A 22,296-nucleotide genomic window follows, 5' to 3' on the forward strand; every position below is an offset into this window, starting at 1 on the left:
ATTGCAGTCAGGATATTTTTACAGTTCAGCACATGAGTGCAGCATTTATTACAGATGTTGTAAATGCTGCATAAATGCTTGATTCAGCAGTGGTTTGGTTGACTCTATTTTATATTTTCTTGGCAATGCTTCATGAAGTGCTTCAGATACTTGAGGTTGAATCTCAAGTCCAGCAGTGAATACCTCATGCGGCTAATATGTCACAAATGCATATTTTACTCCAATACTAACCATCAACATACAATGAGCGTCTTCATTTTTTGAGCAGATACTAATTTCCATTTGTGGAGGCTTCTTGAAGTGTGCAGCCTAGATTTCAGAAGCTACCCGTTTTACCTAACTGTTCCATGTCCCCTAAAAAAGAGGGAGCCAGCGCATCCTATTTCTTTGTTTCCTGTTCCAACCAAGGATTGGGCACACACCTAATGGGCATGTTGAAGGAGTTCCAAGTACAAATGCCAGCTTTAACTCCAACATTCAGAGGCCTGCCTTCAGCCCACAGAACCCCATCCTAAATCTCTCCATCTCAACAACAACAAGGGGTGAACTCTCCAGCCTTGTGTTTCTCAGCGGCGCTCCTTCTCTGGCAGAAGGATTCTCCGATCCTGCCGCTGGCCAATGGGATTTCCCATTTGTAGGCACTCCCATGCCGGCGGGAAACCCGCGATGGAACGGAGAATCTTGCTGGCGGAGAATTCACCCCAAATGTTTGAATTTGTATAGCACTTTTGAGATAATAAAGCGTCCCAAGCCTTCAGGGGCGGCATCAAAATAAAATCTGACACCAAGCCACATAAAAGAGATATCAGGACAGGTAAACAAAAATGTGGTAGAAAAGATAAGTTGTAAGGAGTGTATTAAAAAGAGGAAAAGAAAATAAGGAATGAATTCCAGAGCTTATTCTGTCAGTGATAGAACATACAGTGCAGAAGTAGGCCATTCAGCCCATCAAGTCTGCACCAACCCACTTAAGCCCTCACTTCCACCCTGTCCCCGTAACCCAATAACCCCTCCTAACCTTTTTGGTCACTAAGGGCAATTTATCATGGCCAATCCACCTAACCTGCACATCTTTAGACTGTGGGAGGAAACCGCAGTACCCTGAGGAAACCCACGCAGACACGGGGAGAACGTGATGGAGTGATTAAGATCAGAGATGCGCAAGAGGCCAGAATTGAAAGAGTGCCAAAATTGCTTCATGTCGCTCTTCTTTAACAACTTCCTTAAAATTCACATCTCTGACAATGCTTTCTGTCACCCCCTCCTTGTATCTCCTGCCTTTAACTTTGAATCTCTTTTTATTACACTGAGGATGATTTTCTACATCAAAGGCATTATACAAATTTGCATTTTTGTTAGCCAGGCATTGTTTTAGCGTCAGGGACTGGACAATGATTTTCACTTCTTATTATTGAATTTGTTTTTATTTAAAATCCTTACTTTTTCACATTTTCAGCAACAGTTCGAGGCTCATCAGGAAGAAGGGATGTTGATCTCGCACATGGCTGTGGCTGGTGTTGGAGTCTGGATAGCCTTCAGTTCTGGGTCAGCTCTGCGTTTGTTTCACACAGAGACTCTTGCGCATCTTCAAGATATCAACATCGCCACCCCTATCCATAACATGATAACAGGTACGTGATCGACCCGGAAAAGTAAGTTGGCCTTATGCTAAAATGGAAGTCAGCAATATGTCACAAATTTAGTTTGTTCAATGCAAGTGTGAATTAAATGTTCCATACTATGGCCAAGACTTTACCAATGCTCTGGAGATCAGCTGGAGCACAGGAGAGCTTGCAAAATGCCGGTGGAAAGGGTTGGGAGGGAAGCCCAATGTCTTCCCACCCACATTCCCAGAATAGCAGTGACTTAGCCGTCCGCTGACCAGAAGATTCAGGTAATCAATTAAATAATCTGACTCATTAAGGGTACTTTTACCTTCCCTCTGCTTGGAAAGCCCTCACAGTTTGAGATCGTTCCCACCCCTGTCGGTGACATAATCTTTCTCGCCGTGGTTTACATACATTTTAATAAATTAACATGTAAATACTGCGCTTGAAACCGTAACGTCCCCCACCACGTTTCTTCCTTCTCACTGTGGCGAGACGGCATGTCGGCGTGAATCACTATTGATTTTAAAAAATGAAACAAGTTATGATGACCACACCTAGGGCGCAGGGATGCTTGTAGCCCCCGCTGGTTGATGGACAGCCTGGAAGCACTGGCAGGGGCTGGCCCTTCTGCATGTAACCATGGTGGGTGGTCCCCATCTGCGTGTTGGGATGGGAGAATATTCCCCTTATCTGCTGCAAGGTCCCGGTGTCATTCGTGGTGGTTGGGGGGGGGGGGGGGGGGGGGGTGATGTCCGAGGGCAGCAGCCATGTCCAAAGTGATGCCCATGTCCGGGGTGGGAGGGGAGCAAAGAGGAAGGGCGGTGGCAGCATGTCTGGGGGGCAATCCCAATGTCTGTGTGTGTGTGAGGTGGGTCATGAGGTCTGTGGACGAGGGGGTGTCCTGATGTCAGTGGGGGAGGGGAGTTCCAATGGTGGTGGGGTGGGATGAATTCCCATTGTCTGTGGGAGGGGTCCCAATGTCCATCGGTGGGTGGGGGGCCTCAAATCTAACTTTGAGAGTAGGGCTCCCTTTCAAAAGGATACCCAATCTCAGATTCCCAGCGTTGCTGTCCTGTTTAGGCCCCGCTCCTCAGACTAGAAACAGCGGCTGTTAAACCGATGAGTTTCACACAGCTTTGCTCGCCTGATCTAACACTCTGTGCAATTCTGGGAAGATTGCATCCCAAGTCTCTTGTGCACAAAAATCTGCACCTTCCTTCTCTCCTGAATATGAATTAGTTTAGTCAGGTTTACTAACCAACTCTGTGTGATGACCAACTCCTTTCTGCAGGGTAAATTGCCTGTCCACGTATCAGCAGAAGCAGAAAGCTAGCACCTATTTCATCCAAACGGAACCTGCTCCAAGATTTATTTACAGATAAAGTTATATTACAAAACTAAAGCCAGTGCAAGATGCTGATGAAGTATAATAACTAAAATTAAACAATTCAACAGTTCCAAACAAAAACCAAGATGGAGATTGTTTTTTTTTTGTTCTCAGCTGGTGCACTCACCGGCCTTGATTTTCTTGTCCACACAAATAAATGAGGGGAGGACCGCGGGCTGGTGTTTGGGAAAACAGAAACGGTTGGTGCAACTCTGACATTGTTGCAGCAAAATATTGAGTCCATTTTTAATACTGGAGGTTCCTGTGGTTTTTGTAGGATGATTGCTCACTGACTCCTTATTTAGAATGAAAATTAGTGGAGTCAGGGAGGAGTGATGGGTGGATGGTTGGATGATATCGGATGGTTGGGGCGAAGTTAGATGGTAGGGTTAGATTGAGGATAGCCCCCCCCCAGTTAGAGCTAATCGTATCGGGTCTTTCATTAGCTTTTTATTATTTTGAATTTAAGAATCCATGCCCATCTCCATCGAAAGCCTGGGCAGATTATGTATCCTGGAGAGTACTGGGGTCCATCTGACTCTTTCTTAAGGCCTGTGTTTTTAAGAAATGAGTGATGGTGTACGCCGAGGTGGCTCAGTTAATGGTGATTGATTTATTGATTGTTCCTAGCTAAAAAGGGCGGTTTTCTCTTCGGGGGCATTTTACTTTCTTCTCTTCATCTGGCTGAGCAGTGTGTGGTTTAGTGGGGAAGGTGCACTACCCTGGGAGTGGTTGAGAAGGTGCAGCTGTGATACAGGTTTTGTAGTGCGCTGGTGGTCATGGGGGTGCTGATTTTTGTGTGTCAGAGTGTGCTGGGCTAGGCCAGGTCCGGTGCTGTGGTTGGTGTCCTATTTCCCCCCTGGATCTTGGGATGCCCCTTCTCAAAGGGACTGAGAGGACTCTCATGTGCGCAGGGGGCTGGGGTTGAGCCGTGTTCTGTACTTTAGTTGATAGCCTGTTGCCCTCATGATGTTCAGGACGCTTCTTATTTGAGCGTTATTGTTTTCAACAATGGCGGGCGTGCATGGGGGGGGGGGGGGGGGGGAATGGACCCACTGTATTGACCGGACCCTTTGTTATCCTGTGATCCACTCCTGGTCGTTCTCATGTCTCGTTTGCTGGGAGGCATTGACAGCACTGATCATTATTCAAATATATAGCTGCTGGTCCTCTGCATAATTGCATAGAATGATGGTGGTTCTTTACTGAGGCTGAATCTGGGGTTATGTTGCATTGTGTGGTATATATGTAACAGTCTTTTAGAACTAGGCTTCCCCCCAATTTTCATTGGTTTTTTTCGTTATACGGTGGGTATAATGAATCCGTGGTTGCATCCGGCAGGAGTACAGACAGGCGTGGTGGTGGTGTGTCATTGGTGCCTTGGCACTGCTGTGGTGTTGATGGAGATGTATACTGGTGCGTGCCTGAACATGGCAGGGAAACCTTATCCTAAACTCTCGTGGTAATTGTGTGCAACCTTCATGTGGGAAGGTGTGCACCATTTTACCATGTTTTCATGGCTTTATCCTGTTTCTCCCTTTTTCTCTGGTGGGGTTTTTCGAGGTATCGAGTTGTGTCTAATGATTGCATTGACCCAGTTGTACTGCTGTTCTCTTGTTCCCCTCTGTATTCAGGCATGTTCGGCCTTTCCTTTTCTTGTGGTGCTGTACCATTCCTGTGGTGTTGTTGCATTGTTTGGTAAAATGTATAATCTCAATAATTTTTTTACATGAAGAGAAGGTCATGACTTCCGGTGGCAGCCAAGAGTGAGTCATCGCACATGGTGCGTGTTGCCTGGAGGTGATGGCTTTGGTCCTTGTTACCCAAATTTGAGGATATTTTGGCAGAAAGGTTGTACGGAGAGTGGGGGAATCAGTTCTCCCCCGGATGGGCATGTCTGCATGGTATCAAACTTAACAGAAGACAGTGCGAGCCCTGGCTGAAGAGTTGGAGGAGTGTCGTGGCGTAACATCAATTGGAATAATAGCGGTGGGGGAGAATTGTCGTTGATTGGAAAGCTGCCAAAGGAGCAGTTGATGAGCTTCATTAAGGACAAATTTTGGCTTTGGCAGCAGCGGAAAGAAAGCAGAGTGACTGGTCAAAGACAATTGAGGGGGCAGTGGCACCTCTCTGTGGGATTTTAGAATGGGTGATGAAGCACCTGAAGGTGCGGTAGGTGATAATCCAAGAGGTGAAGGAGGTGGTGTTCGATCAGAGTGACCAGATTGTGACGCTGGAAGCAGAGGTGGCAATCCTGAGACACATGTGTAAGATGCTGTGAGTAAACGTGGAGAATCAGGAGAACAGGTCCAGGCGGCAAAATCTGAGGAACATGGGCCTACCGGAGAGAGTGGTGGAACGAGTGCAATGGGCTATGTCGCGAGGATGCTGGCGAGGTTGGTAGACGAGAAGGTGCTGGACAAGGCCCCGGAGGTTCCTGAGGCAGAAGCCGAAGACCGGGGGGCACAAGTTCCAGGAAAAGGAAACAACCCTGAGGTGGACGGGGGCAGGGGGGATTGCGACTGGAAAGGATACCAAAACCAGATTTGTCAGGACATTGGTGGGGAGAAGGCCAAGGCAGTGCTGAAGCAGTGCCAGATTCAATTTGGGGTGTTGCACCCAGCCAGATTTTGGGCCACTTTCGAGGGCCGTAAATATTACTTTGGGACGGCGGTGGAGGTGAATGACTTTATTGAGGAACATAAGCTAGGGGAGGGCTGAGGGAGGAACGTGGGTGGAAGTTCTGTCTCTGTTAAACTTTGGTACATGGTTTTGTTTGCCGGTTGTTATGTGGGTGGTTGCACCCGCTTTTTTGTGTTTTTGTATTTTTTAACTGAAATGAAATTGCTGCTTTTATCGTAGTGGTGCTGTTTAGTTGTATTTCACTCTTACGTTACGCTCTGTACAGTTGAATGGGTCTAGGATGAGTTGGTTAGAGGAGTCACAAAAATACAACGGGCATCATGATAAAATGCATGGGTATATTGTCACCTACTCCAGACACATGAAAAAGATATCAACTGATTTGAACCTCTCATGAAGGATACTCAACTTTTTTTTTTATAAATTTAGTGTACCCAATCATTTTTCCAATTAAGGGGCAATTTAGAGTGGCCAATCCACCTAGCTTGCACCTTTTTGGGTTGTGGGGGCGAAACCCACGCAAACACGGGGAGAATGTGCAAACTCCACACGGACAGTGACCCAGAGCCGGGATCGAACCTGGGACCTCGGCGCCGTGAGGCAGCAGTGCTACTCACTGATGAAGGATACTCAACTAAGGTGTTGTCCCAATATATGTTTCAATACAATGGCTGGAATAAAGTGGTTTCTCACTCTGTTGAACCACTGCTCATGACCTTTGAAGAAAGCCAGAATAACAGCCCTGAAGGAAGAGAAAAATGAATGGAAGATTTGGCCTTAGGTTGCTACTGACACTTCGTAGTATCCAAGCTTACAGGGCCATAAACCTTAGTTTCAAGTCGCCAATCCGTTCCTTTATCCATAACTACTGGACCATGAAATGGGAATTGGGGAGTGCTGTGGATGAGCAGGGTATGGCGAGGGAGGGGGTTGCAAGAGGAAGAGGTAATGGAAATAGACAGAAGTTACCTTATAATATAGGGAAACAAATATGCCATCATAACCAAGAGGGAACAACAAATAGTTAATGAACTGTGGGATCCCATCCACTCCCTTAAATATACAGGATATTCACAAACCTGCTGTATATAATTCTTTATTAACACCCACAAACACAGCTGCAGTTCTCTTTGCTACTGTATTGTGATTTCAGACCTTGAACTTTTCATTTCCTTTGCAATTGTAGAGCTTTTTACTGATCTCGACCTTTCTTCACCTCTCTTAGTCAGTCATTGTTTTAATCATGGGTGCTTTGTTTGGCTTCATTCTTCTGTCTCTCTGTAATTAAATGAAGCCGGGCTGTATAATTTTATAAAACCCTAATTTTTATACATTTTGTGTATTTTCAATTCATGAGTTATTTTTGGAAGTTTCCATTGGGAACACCAAATAAATAGAATTAAATTTTCATGCAACAAACTTCATCGTCCAGAATCAAAATTACAAAATTAGTGAAGTCTGCTTCAGTGTTATTTTTCCTCCCTCCTCCCCACATCTCCAAATGTTTTCAGGATTTGGTAACATTTTGATGAGATATTTCTAGCCAATTTACGGTTGTAACTATCATTATTCCATTGGCAAATCTGTCTAATCAGCCTGCGGGAGATGGGGAGAAAATGTGGCAGCATTGACAGGCCCTCCTTTATTTGTTCCATCCCGATGAATTGGCTGAAATTGATCATTTTTATTATTGAGAGTCAAGGGCAGCATGGTGGCTCAGTGGTTAGCACTGCTGTCTCGTGGCGCCGTGGTCCTAGGTTCGATCCTGGCTCTGAGTCACTGTCCGTGTGGAGTTTGCACATTCTCCTCGTTTTGCATGGGTTTTACCCCCACAACCCAAAGATGTGCCAGGTAGGTGGATTGGCCACGCTAAATTGCCCCTTAATTTGAAAATTAAAAAATGAATTGGGTACTCTAAATTTTAAAAAAATTATCAAAGATTATTGAGAGTCGGAGATTAAGCTTTCGTTTGGGACAGCATCTTACACAGTACGGTCTTGATACGCCATTGCAGTGAGCCTCAATTTTTATGATTTTTCCAATGATATTACTCTGCTCTTTGACTTACTCTGCGTTGTAACATTTTTAAAACATGTTACATGGAATAATGTGCGGAATTTATTAATTTTGTAATTTAAAAAATAAATGTAGGATGTAAACTGGCAACTTTATTGTACATCGAACTTAACCATTGTGAAGTAGTTAACAAACCATTGTAGTATCTGTTTTTACTTTCAGGATAAATTAACGGAATGCACAGTGTCTAACAGGTAGTCATGATGAGCAGTATCCCTGTCTGGTTTAAGATTAAGAGTTCTAACATCCGACATTATTTTCAGATGTGATGCACATCCTTCTAGTGTAAAGCAACTCTACTGGGAAATATTTCCGTTTTTTTAGCCTTTTGATGATTGCAGCAGTATTTTTGTAGCTTCGTAAAGAAACTAGCTGTACAGTCTAGGCATCTTATAGGAGCAGAGAATTTTCAGAACAGCAATTTACATTTTTTAAAAACCTTTCAAAATGACAAAGCACTCCTAGGTCAGATGCACCATAATCAGATGAAGATGTTTAAAGCTCCCTTTTCCCTCTGGCCTAACGATATCTCTCATCCGCGACCTCAGAAGAACATCTCCTGCTGTACCACAGATTCTCTCAAGACAAGTACAGTATGGAAAGCCATTGGGGATTTTTAAAAAATACTGCATCAGAACATCTTTTAAATTGGTCACAGCCGATCAAGGAATCAACAATTTAGGAGGATGTGGTGTTTATTAGGTATTCCAGCGTCTTGTCTGATTTATCTTTGTGGCACACTCGGAATAAAGAGGAACTTTGTAACAACCTTTGTTCAAAATTGGAGTGAGGGGGGTAAATAATAGAGAAGTCTGCACACTTTCCATAGAAAAGGTTTGATGATTTGAATGGCCTATTCTTCTTGCTCTATGCAATTTCTTGTCCTTATATAAGTGAAACGATTAGACTGCAGACATCCAATCTGGAACCCTGTTCACCTCATTGAACAATTATGTAGAAATTCATGAGAATTGCTCGTGTTCAGATCCTGGATGAGGCGTCAGATTGTGCAACCTCTTGAGCTACAATAAGGATTTCGGACAGGCATGAAACCTAGTTCAATTGCCATATGATTCTGCTCTTAATAAGATTGTGTACCGTGTCTCAGTGGAACCATATTTAATTTAAGATAAGAATTCTCTGAACGTTACTTTAAAGTTTTTTCCACCAGATTGTGGAGCAACAAAATGTTGATGCTTCAGTCGCAGATGTTTCCTGCCTTCCAAATTTCCTTAGATTTGTGAAGTATGTGCTGCTTCCTGTTGATTTAAGCTAATTTCATCACTGAGCACTACATTACCATCCATGTGTAACTACTAGTACTGTATGTCTGTTTTTTATCTTTTGGTGCATGGCTCGCTTTTGAAGATGAAACTTGAACATGTAAAGAGGGTGAGTTATGAGAAAGATATTTGAAGTTCAAGCCATATTCCTTTGTGTTTGACATCAGTCCAGCTCATGGAGAATTTCACCTTCATTGCTATTGACGTCTATTTTGGGCTCCATGATGGCCCCTCAGTCAAATACATTTACTCACAGCGAGTGAAAAAAGTTTGAAATGATCCACCACAGCAGTAGAGAAAAAAAACATTAGAATGTTCAAATTGCAAATGGTTTGAACACTCTAATTATGAGTTTCAATAAACCAAAGGTCCATATCCTTACGTTCACATAATCACAGAATCCCTGCAGTGCAGAAGGAGGCCATTCGGCCCATTGAGTCTGCACTGACCCTTGGAAAGAGCACCCTACCTAGGCCTACACCCCCCACCCTATCCCCGTAACCCAGTAACCCTACCTAACCTTTTGGACACAAAGGGGCAATTTAACATGGCTAATCCACCTAACTTGCACTTCTTTGGACTGAGAGAGGAAACCGGTGCTCCCGAAGGAAACCCACACAGACACACAGGGAGAACGTGCAAATTCCACACAGTCAGCCGAGGCCAGAATTGAAGCCAGGTCCCTGCCGCTGTGAGGCAGCAGTGCTAGCCACTATGCCACTGTGCCGCCCCAATATCTTGTACATTCGCGAAAGCATCAGAAAAGTGATTTTCAGAAGCAAATGTCTGTACATGTATAATACAATGGATACATTTTATTTTCAATTTTAAAACACAAGAATACATAATTACCTGTCGATAATATACTAATACCCAGAAGTGTATCTCATTCACATCCCAATTAATAAGGAAATCTTCAAAATGTGCTTATGACCTGTTTTCCGCTGAAATTAAACTGTTACATTATATTTACAGTATTAGCCAAGCCTTTAGAATCTTTGCATAGCTTTGTGCTCAGTGACCCAGATCTTTATTCAGTCCACTGTCCTCATTTTGCTTGTTCACCAGTTATATTAGCCCTAATATTTATGCCAGGTTGTGAAGGGTTGTGTGTGGGGGGGGGGGGGGGGGGGGGTGACCTCACGAGAATTAACCAGATGCCGTGATTGGGATGCGGACACAGTGGGCAGGAGCCAGTTTTGCATGCTTAAGTGAGTTTAAAACCCAAGTAGCCGTGCTGATGCCAGATCAAACGCCCACCCGTCATCTATCGGCCTCCCCGAGGAGACCCCAGCCAAGCGCTAATTGGCACTGGCCCCCACAATAGGGGATCGGAGTCCCCGGTTATTGGCCTCTGGCCAGGGTGGCACTGCTGGTGCCATCTGAGCACCGTGGCACTTTCAGCCTGGCACCTTGGCAATGCCACCTGGACACCTGGTGACACCTGGGTGCCAACCTGGCACTGCCAGGGTTCCCAGGAGGCACTGCCAGGTTGCAGTGCCAAGCTGGCATTTTCTCCACACCGGGGATTGGGCCCAGGGTGTCCCGCCATAATGTGGTGCGCCGGGGTTCAAGGGCCCCCAACATGTGAGATGGGGTGTCCAGGATCTCATAGGACTTTGGGTCATTGGAGCGCTATCACTTCCTGCACTGAGGAGCTGCTCACTGGAGCTCCTCAACATAGGATATATGGCTAAGTACAGCCTCTGTGTGGCGATCCCCGCCAGTGGCTAAAACAAAGAGTGCCTTTTGATTACAAGCACCAGGAATGACCCCTCGATTCCTGTCCAGAATGGGCTCTTTTTTTAGTTAAATCATGCCTGTTGTGTGAGGAAATCCCAGGGGCACGCAGGTCCTCCCAGTGTTAATGGCAGGACCCCATTTTCATTTTCTCCATCTAGTTCCTACACAGCAGCTGGATCAATTGACAGGCCGTTTGGCATTAAAGGCAATAGTAGAAGAAAAAGGGTCTGCTGGGGACTGTCCTTGGCAGTTGGGGGAGGTTTAGCAGATGGTAGGGGTGGCAGAACCTGGAAAAGTTCCCGTAACAGCCTCCCCGAACAGGCGCCGGAATGTGGTGACTAGGGGCTTTTCACAGTAACTTCATTTGAAGCCTACTCGTGACAATAAGCGATTTTCATTTTCATTTCATTTTCAAATAGGGAGGGGCGGAGAGCCCCAAACTGAATGGGAGAGGATCACCAATTGCAGCAGAAGGGAGAGACCATGATTAGCAGAAGGGCGGATGCACTTTTTTGCAGGCCCTGGGGGAGTGGGGGGGGGGGGGGACTCATGTTCCTCTTGTCTCACACTGAGAACTCCTTTATAGAAAAAACATTGATCTCTGGAGAGTGTAACTCTCACCTCCATTTCACTGCCTGGTTTCCCACTGTGTGAACCTGATTGAAATGTTCTGTCTTCCGAAGGCAGGGCCTGAGCACAGTTTGCATTCTGCTGCCATAAAAGTACTGACAGAGGTAGAGAATGCGGCAGGTTGGGGACAATGTTCCCCAGTTTTAACATTTTTGTCTCCTGCTCATTGCGGGCTAGTAGGGTTATTAATAGCAATTAAGACCAGAGTGACAAACCTAGCCCTTGATTTTGAATTTGAGTAAGTAAGCTAGTTGTGTTTGGCGATCTTGTGCAACACGTTTTGCTCTTTGAGTAGTGCCCTCTTAGCAGTGACGGTCTCAATTTGATCATATTAAAATGCTTGTGAGGTTTAAGTCAACTTCATCTTCAATCTGCAGCAATAGAAACAGGGCTAGGGATGAACTAAAGGGAGCTAATACTACAAAATTTAATCACTCAAATAAGTAGTGCTTAATGTGTAAACCAGAATGATAATATTTTATGTAATGTGCACTAACAGGATCCCAGTATTAATTTCCTGGTCAAATGTTGAATATTAGCATGCAGTTCAATTGTGCCCTTTCCTGGTCCAGATTGTTTTCACCTTGTTGCACTTCTCAGAAAGGATAAAGAAATGACACTTTCTCTTATCTCCCTCCTGAGCTCATGGGTTCTTGAATCCCACACTTCCCCGGTTCAGAGTCCATTCACAGCACTGCGGAATTTCCTCAAACGTCTTTAGTGACATCTCACTTTATTCTCTTCAGGGAGAAACCGGGACAATTCTCCCAAGAACCACCGTAGAAGAAACTTATTTGAATATTGATAAATTATAAATCTACACTGTAATAAAAAATGCATGTTATGTGCAAATTCCTTGGAAAAACCTATTGAATCACAGAAAGAGCACAGGAAGAGGCCCTTCAGCCCATCGTAAATATGTCAACTCTCTTTTGGAGCTATTTACCGCATGTCTGTCCCCCACCTTCCTCCCATTGCCCTGCAAGTTCTTCCCTTTCAGATAACAACCCAATTACCTTGTGAATGCTGCGATTGAACCTACCTCCACCACATTCTCAGGCTGTGCATTCCAGATCCTAACCACTTGCTGCGTGGAATTGTTTTCCCTCATGTCAGCCTTCCTCTCAGCCTTCTCTTCCCCAAATAGAACAAGCCCCACTACGCCAACATATTTACATTAGTGAAGCTCCTCATCCCTGGAACCAGTCTCAATACATTTTTCACTCTCTCTAATTTTGTCATATCTTTCCTAAAGTGTGGTGTCCAGAACTGGACGCAATACTCCAGTTGAGGTAAATTTGTTCTGCACAAGTATAACATAACATTCTTGCTTTCATATATTGATTTAATCTAGGATGCTATGTGCCCCCTTAACCTGCCCTGCCCCGCCACTTCCAATTATTTATATACTTATACACTATGGTCCCTCTCCTTCAGTATCCCCATTAGGAATTGTACCCTTTTTGTTGTCTCTCCCTGATCTTCCTACCAACATTAATTAATTCTTACTCATAGAGGTCACTTCTCAGACACATTAGCATCAAAATTCCTGTTGTCCTGCCATAACTCCAGCAGAAAGCGAATGGAAGCAAACCTCAGAAGCAACCAAATGGTGGAAAGTGGCATAGATAGAAGTTATAGAAACGTGGTCACATCCAAGATGCAGGAAGATAGATAGGTGACCGCGAGACGGTGGTAGGCAGTCAGTGTAGGAGTCCCCTGTTGCTGTGCCCCTCTCTTAGAAGTATGGCCTTTTGGATACAGATGAGGGAGGCAAAGCATAATAGAGCAATTGGGGATTCGACAAGGGCACAGATAGGTGCTTCTGTGGTCGTGAAAGACACTCCAGGATAGTGTGTTGCCTCCCTGGTGCCAGGATCATGGATGTCTCACAGCGGGTACAGGACATCCTGAAATGGGAGGGCCAATGGGCAGATGTCATTGTCCACATTGGTACAAATTACATAGGCAGGAAGAGCAGCAAGATCCTGCAAAGACAGTACAGGGAGTTAGGTAGTCAAAGCAGCACCTCTAGGGTAGTCATTTCAGGATTACTCTCTATGCCATGTGTTAGTGAGGCTAGGAACAGAGATACTACTGTTGAACACATGGCTAAAGAGCTGGTGTAGGGGGGAGGGCTTGAGATATGTGGGTCATTGGGATGTCACCCAGGGAAGGTGGGACCCATACAAGCAGGACAAGTTGTACCTAGAGGAGGGGCACCAATACCTTGGCCAGGAGGTTGCTAATGTGGTTTCAGAGGGTATAAACTAGTATGGCAGGGGGGTGGAAACTGGAGCCGCAGTAAGTGTAGAGACTGGGAAAGAACTTGAGACTAAGACAAATATAGCTAAGAGGGAGAGAAGGCAGCGGGAAGTCGCTGATCTCATTGGGTTTGGAGGTCTGGCGTGCGTTTGCTTCAACACCATAAGTATAACAGGTAAGATGGATGAACGTAAGAGTGGATTAATCTGGAGAATTATGATATTGTTGCTATTGCGGAGACATGGTTAAAGGAGAGACAGGACTGACAGCTTAAAATTCCGGGATATCTTTGTTTTAGATCATAGATCATGGATCATAGAATTTACAGTGCAGAAGGGGGCCATTCAGCCCATCAAGTCTGGACCGGCCCTTGGAAATAGCACCCTACTTAGCAGGCCCACACCTGCACTCTATCCCTGTAGCCCAGTAACCCCACCTAACCTCTTTGGACACTAAGGGCAATTTAGAATGGCCAATCCACCTAACCTACCACATCTTAGGACTGTGGGGGGAAACCGGAGCACCCGGAGGAAACCACATTTAGACAAGACAAAGGGGGTAGCAGAAAGGGTGGGGGAGTTGCATTACTGGTTGGGGAACATATCACAGCTGTGATGGGGAGAATATCTTGGAGGGATCCTGCAGTGAGGCATTATGGGTTGAGCTCACTAATAGGAAGGGTGCAATCACAATGTTGGGGTTGTACTATAGGCGTCCCAACAGCCAGCGGGGTACAGAGGAACAGATATGTAGTCAGATTCTGGAAAGATGTGAAAATAGCAGGGTTGTTGTTGTGGGTGGTTTTAATTTCCCCCATATTGACTGGGACTCCTTAGTGTCAGAGGTTCGGATGGAGAGAAATTTGTTAGGTGTGTCCAAGATGGTTTTTTGACACAGTGGGCGGCATTCTCCCCTCAACGGCGGGGCGGGGGGTCCCGGCGTACCGGAGTGGCACCAACCACTCCGGCGCGGGCCCTCCCAAAGGTGCGGAATTCTCCGCACCTTTGGGGGCTAGGCCCACGCCGCGCGGTTGCGCCTCGCCAACTGGCGCCAAGACCGGCACAGCGGCCTTTGACCGCCCGGCGCCGGGGGCTGGCCGAAAGGCCTTTGCCGGTTCGCGCATGCGCCGGTGGTGACGTCAGCGGCCAGCTGTGGAAGAGAAAGAGTGCCCCCACGGCACTGGCCGCCCCGCCTGATCGGTGGGCCCTGATCGCGGGCCTGGGCCACTGTGGGGGCACCCCCCGGGGTCCGATCACCCCGTGCATCCCCCAGGACCCCACTCGCGCCGCCGATCCTGCCGCCACCAGAGGTGGTTCAAACCACGGCGGCAGGAGAGGCCTCCCAGCGGCGGGACCTCGGTCCATCGCGGGCCGGAGAATCGCCGGCAGGGGACTCGACGCGGCGCGATTCCCACCCCCGCCAATTCCCGGGTGGCGGAGAATTGTCTGCCACGGCGGGGGCGGGATTTTCGGCTGCCCCGGGCGATTCTCCCACCCTGCGTGGGGTCGGAGAATTTGCCCATTATGTTGATAGTCCAACCAGGGAAGGGGCCTTACTGGACCTAGTGTTAGGAAATGAACCCAGCCAGATGTCCAATGTTTCAGTAGGGGAACATTTTGGGAATATTGATCATAATTCCGTATGTTTTCGAATACTCATGGATAAGGACAAGAGTGGTCCTCGAGTGAGGGTGCTAAATTTGGGGCAAGCTACGACAACAGAATTTGGCAAGAGCTGGAGAATGTGGATTGGGTGCGGCTGTTTCAGGGTAAATTCACATTTGATATATGGGAGTTTTTTACAGACCAATTGAAGAGTGCAGGGCAGGCATGACCCTGCGAAAATGAAGGACAGAAATAGCAGTATTAGGGAACCATGGATATCAGGAGAAATTGCAAGATGAATCGAAAAGAAAAAGGAAGCATACATAAGGTCCAGGCATCTGAAAACAGATGAAGCTTTTGAAGAATATTGGGGAAGTAGGAACAAACTCAAACAGGGAGTTAGGAGGACTAAAAGAGACCATGAAATGTCATTAGCATGCAGTGTCAAGGAAAATCCCAAGGCCTTTTATCATATATAAGGAGCAAGAGGGTAGCTAGGGAAAGAGTAGGACCACTCGAGGACAAAGGAGGGAAGTTATGCGTGGAGTCAGAGGAAGTGAGTGAGATCCTTAATGAGCACTCTGCAATGGTATTGCAGGGGACATGACGGATGTTGAGGTTAGGGATTGGTTTGTGAATACTCTAGGACATGTCAGCATAATGAAGGAGAAAGTGTTGGATATCTGAAAATGCTTTAAGATAGACAAGTCCCTTGGGCCAGGTGAGATATATCCCGGCCACTGTGGGGGGCAAGAGAGGAAATAGCTGTGGCTTAACAGATATCTTTGCATCATCTTTGACCACAGGTGAGGTTACGGAGGACTGGAGAATAGATAATGTTGCCCCTTGAGGGCAGGACGGTAGCATTGTGGATAGCACAATCGCTTCACAGCTCCAGGGTCCCAGGTTCGATTCCGGCTTGGGTCACTGTCTGTGCGGAGTCTGCACATCCTCCCCGTGTGTGCGTGGGTTTCCTCCGGGTGCTCCGGTTTCCTCCCACAGTCCAAAGATGTGCAGGTTAGGTGGATTGGCCATGATAAATTGCCCTTAGTGTCCCTTAGTGTTGGGTGGGGTTACTGGGTTATGGGGATAGGGTGGAGGTGTTAACCTTGGGTAGGGTTCTCTTTCCAGGAGCCGGTGCAGACTCGATGGGCCGAATGGCCTCCTTCTGCACTGTAAATTCTATGATCTATGATCTTTGTTTAAGAAGGGAAGCGGGAGTAATCCAAATAATTATAGGCCGGTGAGCCTGATGTCAGTGGTGGGGAAACTGTTGGAGAAGATACAGAGGGACAGGATTTATTCACATTTGGAAGCGAATGGACTTGTTAGTGATGGGCAACATGGCTTTGTACGGGGATGGCCATGTCTTACCAACTTCATAGAGTTTTTTGAGGAGGTGAAAAAAATGAATAGATGAGGGAAAGGCTGTTGATGTCGTCTACATGGACATTAGTAAGGCTTTGACAAGGTTCCTCATGACAGACTGGTACAAAAGGTAAAGTTGCAAGGGATTTGGGGTGTGCTAGCTAGGTGAATAAAGAACTGGTTTGGCAACAGGAGACAGAGAGTAAAAGTGGAAGGGAGTTTTTCAGAATTGAGATCTGTATCTAGTGGTGTTCCACTGGGATGAGTGCTGGGACTCCTGTTGTTTGTAGTATATATATCTCACTTTTTCATATGTTCTCTACCTCTTCATTCATGGTTTGTTGCCATTTTATGTACACAGTAAATGACTGAAAACATGGTACTGCATAAATTTTCAATCAAAATGTGAAGCCACAAGCCTTAATGGACAATTGTTAGCCAGTAAAGTGTGCTGACATTTTGACCTTTACCTCAATGATACAGAAATGCTGTAAGGTCAGACAAGTAAATGCACAGTGGCACAATGGTTAGCACTGCTTCCCCACAGCGCCAGGGACCCAGGTTTAATTCCTGCCTTGGGTCACTCTCTGTGTGGAGTCTGCACGTTCTCCCAATGTCTGCGTGGGTTTCCTCCGGGTTCTTCCCACAGTCCAAAGATGTGCAAGTTAGGTGGATTGGCCATGCTAAATTGCCCCTTAGTATTCAAAAGGTTAGGTGGGTTATTGGAATAGGGTGGGTTGTGGGCCTAGGTGTGGTGTTCTTTGAGACAGTTGGTGCAGACCCGATGGGTTGAATGGCATCCTTCTGCTCTGTAATGATTCTATGATTCTAAATGAAAGAAGTAACATGCATTTATATAGCACCTTTTACGAGCTCAAGACATTGACACAATTTACATTGTGTATTTATATATGTCCTTTGATTTTGTTTTCATGTATAGATTGGGACTGTATGCAGAACAATACTTTTCACTGTACCTCGGTATATGGGACAATAAATCAAATCAAATCAAAAGACGGCTCCAAAGCACGTTACAGCTAATGAAGTCAGGTTTTTTTAAGTGGATTGCTGCAATGTGGAAAAGGTGATGAAAGGAAAACCACAAATAATAAAACAAAATCTAGTGTTAGTCACCTTAACTAGGCCACCAAATAACAGTAAAGGTATCCAATGAATTCTTTCATGCAAGATGAAAACGTTGGGAGTTAGGATGGTTGATAATTGGTGTGCAGTTAATGGTGTTCTGTAATTTTTAAAATTTGATTTAACATGTGTACATGTTTGTTTTTGTCTGATATTCCAGGGCAGCAGCGGGTTACTGTGACCAGCCTCCTCGTGTGTCACGGTTTACTGTTAGTTGGAACCAACCTGGGTGTCATTGTAGCTCTGCCAGTTCCTCGATTGCAGGGAATACCTAAAGTTACAGGTGAGAATATTTTGGGTTGGAACTTGTTTTTAACTCATTGTAGATAATGTAGATCCATTCATGGGATGTGGGAATCGTTGACAAGGCCAACATTCATTGATCACGTGAATTGCCCTTGAGATGGTGGTGGTGAGCATTGTTCCCTCCAGGGTGCGTCTGTACAGTGACCTGCAAATGCTCATGGACAAACTGACCAGTTTTAAATTACTCTGCATACACTGCCGTACAAAAATGCTTAAAGCAGCCTCACACTTAAAATTAATTGCTCACGCACTCCTAAAAGAAAATGGAGGGCATGTTGGCGGTGGGGCGTCTTCTTAAAACTGCCGCATTCCATATGTTGAAGATGCTTCCACAGTACTTGTACAAAGTTCCATGATTTTGTCCTAAGATCCCAGACATGTGTAGATTGAAGGAGCATGCATGAAAACAACAGCTATTTGGAATAAAACATTTACTGAAATAAAATATTACATCAAAGTTTATAAAAAAATTATCTCATCAAAGTTTTGTTGGAAGGCTTGTATTTTTTTCCCCTCTGCTTATAAAATTCAAGAAAAATACTTCACTAAATTGTTGTTGGTTTATAATTTAATGAAATACTTTTCCTTGATTTTTACACGCACAAAACTCAATTCCTCTGCAAATTCAGTTTTTGTCTCCTCTTTAACTGAGTTTCTGGCAGACTACTGTCCGCCTTCAAAACAAGAACAGAACCCTGTAACTAATCGAGAATTGAGTGAAACTATCTGCCTGTAACACGAGAGAGCTTCAAGCTTACAACTATCTTTGCTCCTATCAACTGTACAACAATTACTGAAATAAAATATTACATCACATTTACAAAAAAAATATTCTTTTCAAAGGTGGAAAGGCTTGTGTTTTTTCCCCTCTGCGTATAAAATTCAAAAAAAATAATTTACTAAACTGTTGTTGGTTTATAATTTAATGAAATCATTTTCCTTGAATTACATCGTAACGGGCAAACATGATCATTTCCATGGCAAGATAAACTTGTCAGTAAAAGCACAGGTGCTGATTGGTTTGAATTCTGTCTTTTAATGGAAAATGGGAGAATGCCTATTTCCCTTGTAATTAATTACCTGATACGAAATGGTCGAGCAGAAAAAAGGTTCAATCATCCACTTATAAGTTAGACTGTTAGAAACAAAGGGATATCAGTGTAGTGATGTATGTGGATCCAGTATGTGGATTGTCAAGGATTCTTTGGGCAAATGTTCTGCTCCTTGTTATACTGGGTGCTATCTAACCAAATTAGAACAGTCTTGTGATGAGCATGTTTAGCCAGGTGTTTCCCAGCACTCGCAGCGCCGAGAAACACCACACCATCTATCGGGACACAACTTCAATTCGGTACCTCAGCAGGGAATACCCCGCCGTGGCCGCAGTTAGTCCCATTTCCTGCACTGAGGAGCTCCACTTGCCATTTTTAAATGGTATCCCGATCGCTTGACTCCCACGATGCAACTCCCTGGCGCCCCCAAAGCTCCAACTCATCTATAAGGGGGTCCTCGGGCTCTCCCGCACCTCAGCTCACATGCAGGATGCCAGGCAACTTCATGGAGCAATCCTGCATCGGAAAGAAGAGAAAAGGGAGGTTCCGTTAATGATTCGGGGAAGAGTCATGTCGGACCCAAAACGTTAACTCTGTTATTCTAGGGCAGCGCGGTGGCGCAGTGGTTAGCACTGCAGTCTCACAGCACCGAGGTCCCAGGTTCGATCCCAGCTCTGGGTCTCTGTCCGTGTGGAGTTTACACATTCTCCCCATGTTTGCGTGGGTTTCGCCCCCACAACCCAAAGATGTGCAAGGTAGGTGGATTGAACTTGCTAAATTGCCCCTTAATTGGAAAAAATTAATTGGGTACTCTAAATTTATAAATTTATAAAAAACAAACAGTTTTTCTCTCCACAGATGCTGCCAGACCTGCTGAAATTTTCTCGCACTTTCTGTTTTTATTTTAGATAATGATTGCTGGAATTTGGTCACCCAGAACTCAGGACTATAAAGTTCAGAACACAGATAGCCTAGAGAAAGAGTGAAGTGTTTGTCTCATTTGTCAGGTGCCAAAAATCCCCAAGCTGCTGCCCAGTGTTAATTGTATATCAATTGTGGTTAATGTTTTACAGGGTGAGGACATTGGCTATTACTTGATCATATGTAAAGCAACACGTAGTGATACAAAGGGGTGGTTGAGTAAGGAGATATATTCTTTTTTTACTTTTTTTAAAACAAATTTTATTACAAACTTGTATCAATGCAGGTTACAGCAAGTAAACACCCTGGGAAACATACTTCCCAACAATCAACTATACAGTTTGTACAGATTTTTCTCCTTCTTCACAACCCCCCCCCCCCCCCCCCCCCCCATCACCCACCCCCCAGCCCCACCACCCCCTGCAATGAACAGCTCCTCAAACACGGTCACAAACATCCCCCACCCTTTCTCACACTCCCCCGCTAAGCCCCTTAACTCATACTTTATCTTCTCTAACCTCAGGACGTCATACAGGTCACCCAACCATGCTGCTACCCCTGGTAGCGATGCTGACCGCCACTCCAGCTAAATTTGTCGGCGTGCATTCAGAGAGGCGAAGGCCACGACATCGGCCTTCCTCCTCTCCGTGAACTCCAGCTTCTCTGAAACCGCAAATATCGCCACTAAAGGATCCAGGTCCACCTCTTCCTCCACTGTCCTGGCTAAGAACGCAAACACTCTCGCCCAGAATCTTCCCAATTTTTCGCAACCCCAAAACATGTGCACGTGATTCGCTAGCCCCCACCCACACCTCTCACACTCATCTGCTACCCCCTGAAAGAACCTACTCATTCTCGTCTCAGTCATATGCACCCTGTGGACCACCTTAAACTGTATCAGGCTCAGCCTTGCACAAGAGGAGGCCCCGTTTACCCTTTGCAGTGCCTCACTCCATACTCCCCAATTGATCTCAATTCCCAATTCCGCTTCCCATTTCTCCTTGATCTTCACCACCCGCTCACATCCCTGCTGCCCCAGCCACTTATATAATCCCCAATTTTTCCCTCCCTTCCACATCCGGAAGCAGCAGTCGCTCCAGCAGGGTGTATTCCGGAAACCTAGGGAAACCCTCCAGACCTTTCATGCAAAGTCCCTAACCTGCAGGTATCTGAACTCACTACCCCTCAGCAGCTCTACCCTCTCCCTTAGCTCCTCAAGACTGGCAAACCCTTCCTCCAAATACAAATCCCTCACTTTGACCAGCCCCACTTCCCTCCACCTCCTCTATACACTATCCATCTCCTTCCCCCCCCCCCCCACCCCCGGCTCAAACCCATGATTCTCACACGGCGGCGTTAGTACCGACATCCCTTCCACCCTAAAATACCTCCTCAGCTGAATCCATATCTTCACCGTCGACTGCACCACTGGGCTCCCTGAAATCGAAACTGAGTAAAGATTGTCTCCAGTTTCATCCTTCACAACTGCTATTAGGAATACAATGCCTGGTAGTTACAAGTGTTGGATGAGCACAAGGTGGAGAGTGACTCAATGGTTCTAAGCAACATTGAAACATGATGGATTAAAGCACTACCCAAGGGGACAGGAGGAACAGGCAGCAAATGGAGATTCTGTAGTTACAGGAGTAGACCACCTTTTTTGTAGTTATGGCCATGAGATTCACATTATTTGTTTCCTCCCTGGTGCCAGGGTGAAGTATATCACAGATAGCATTTAAACAACTTGTGGGTGCGTATGGTGAGGCAGCCCCAAATTTGGAAAGAAGCACATCTGTGATCTTGCAAGCAAATTAAAGAAATATTTGGGCTTGGGTTTGCGTCCCAGGTCAGTATTGCAGAGTCTTTAAAAAGGTCCGACCACAGCTTGTATTTCCGTTCGGGGCGCGGGTGGGGGGGGTGCGGTGGGTGAGGCTGAAACAGGAGTTGGGACTGACCCTGCAATTAACGTTCAGGGTGCCGGGTGCAGGGGCAGGTTGAGTACACAACCTGCCTCTGTGTCTCAGCACTGTGTTTAGATATATAAAAAATAAAAGTAATAGAAAATGCTAACATCTCTGCAGAACTCACTCCATACACTTCCACCCATGCCAACCTATGCTAGCCTATACCCCCACCCATCCCCATGGCCCTATTATGCCCATGCCAACATAGTGCCAACCCACGCTCTCATTCACCACCCTTTGCCCTTTCCCACTCCAAGCCAATTCACCTAATATCCTCGGACAGTCCCTGAACAGCTTTGAC

The 22,296-nt window shown here is 45.7% G+C and overlaps 1 protein-coding gene across 1 annotated transcript in view; it reads left to right on the forward strand.

Moving 5' to 3' along the window:
* The window catches only part of arhgef10 (Rho guanine nucleotide exchange factor (GEF) 10), a 372,032-nt gene that overhangs the window by 339,336 nt on the left and 10,400 nt on the right, over positions 1–22,296 (forward strand). Inside the window, 2 exon segments of the mRNA XM_038800413.1 lie at positions 1,457–1,631; positions 17,913–18,035. Of these exon segments, the coding sequence (XP_038656341.1) occupies positions 1,457–1,631; positions 17,913–18,035 (298 nt within the window).

Source organism: Scyliorhinus canicula, chromosome 6 (genome assembly GCF_902713615.1).
Source record: "Scyliorhinus canicula chromosome 6, sScyCan1.1, whole genome shotgun sequence".
In the NCBI taxonomy this organism is placed as follows: domain Eukaryota; kingdom Metazoa; phylum Chordata; class Chondrichthyes; order Carcharhiniformes; family Scyliorhinidae; genus Scyliorhinus; species Scyliorhinus canicula.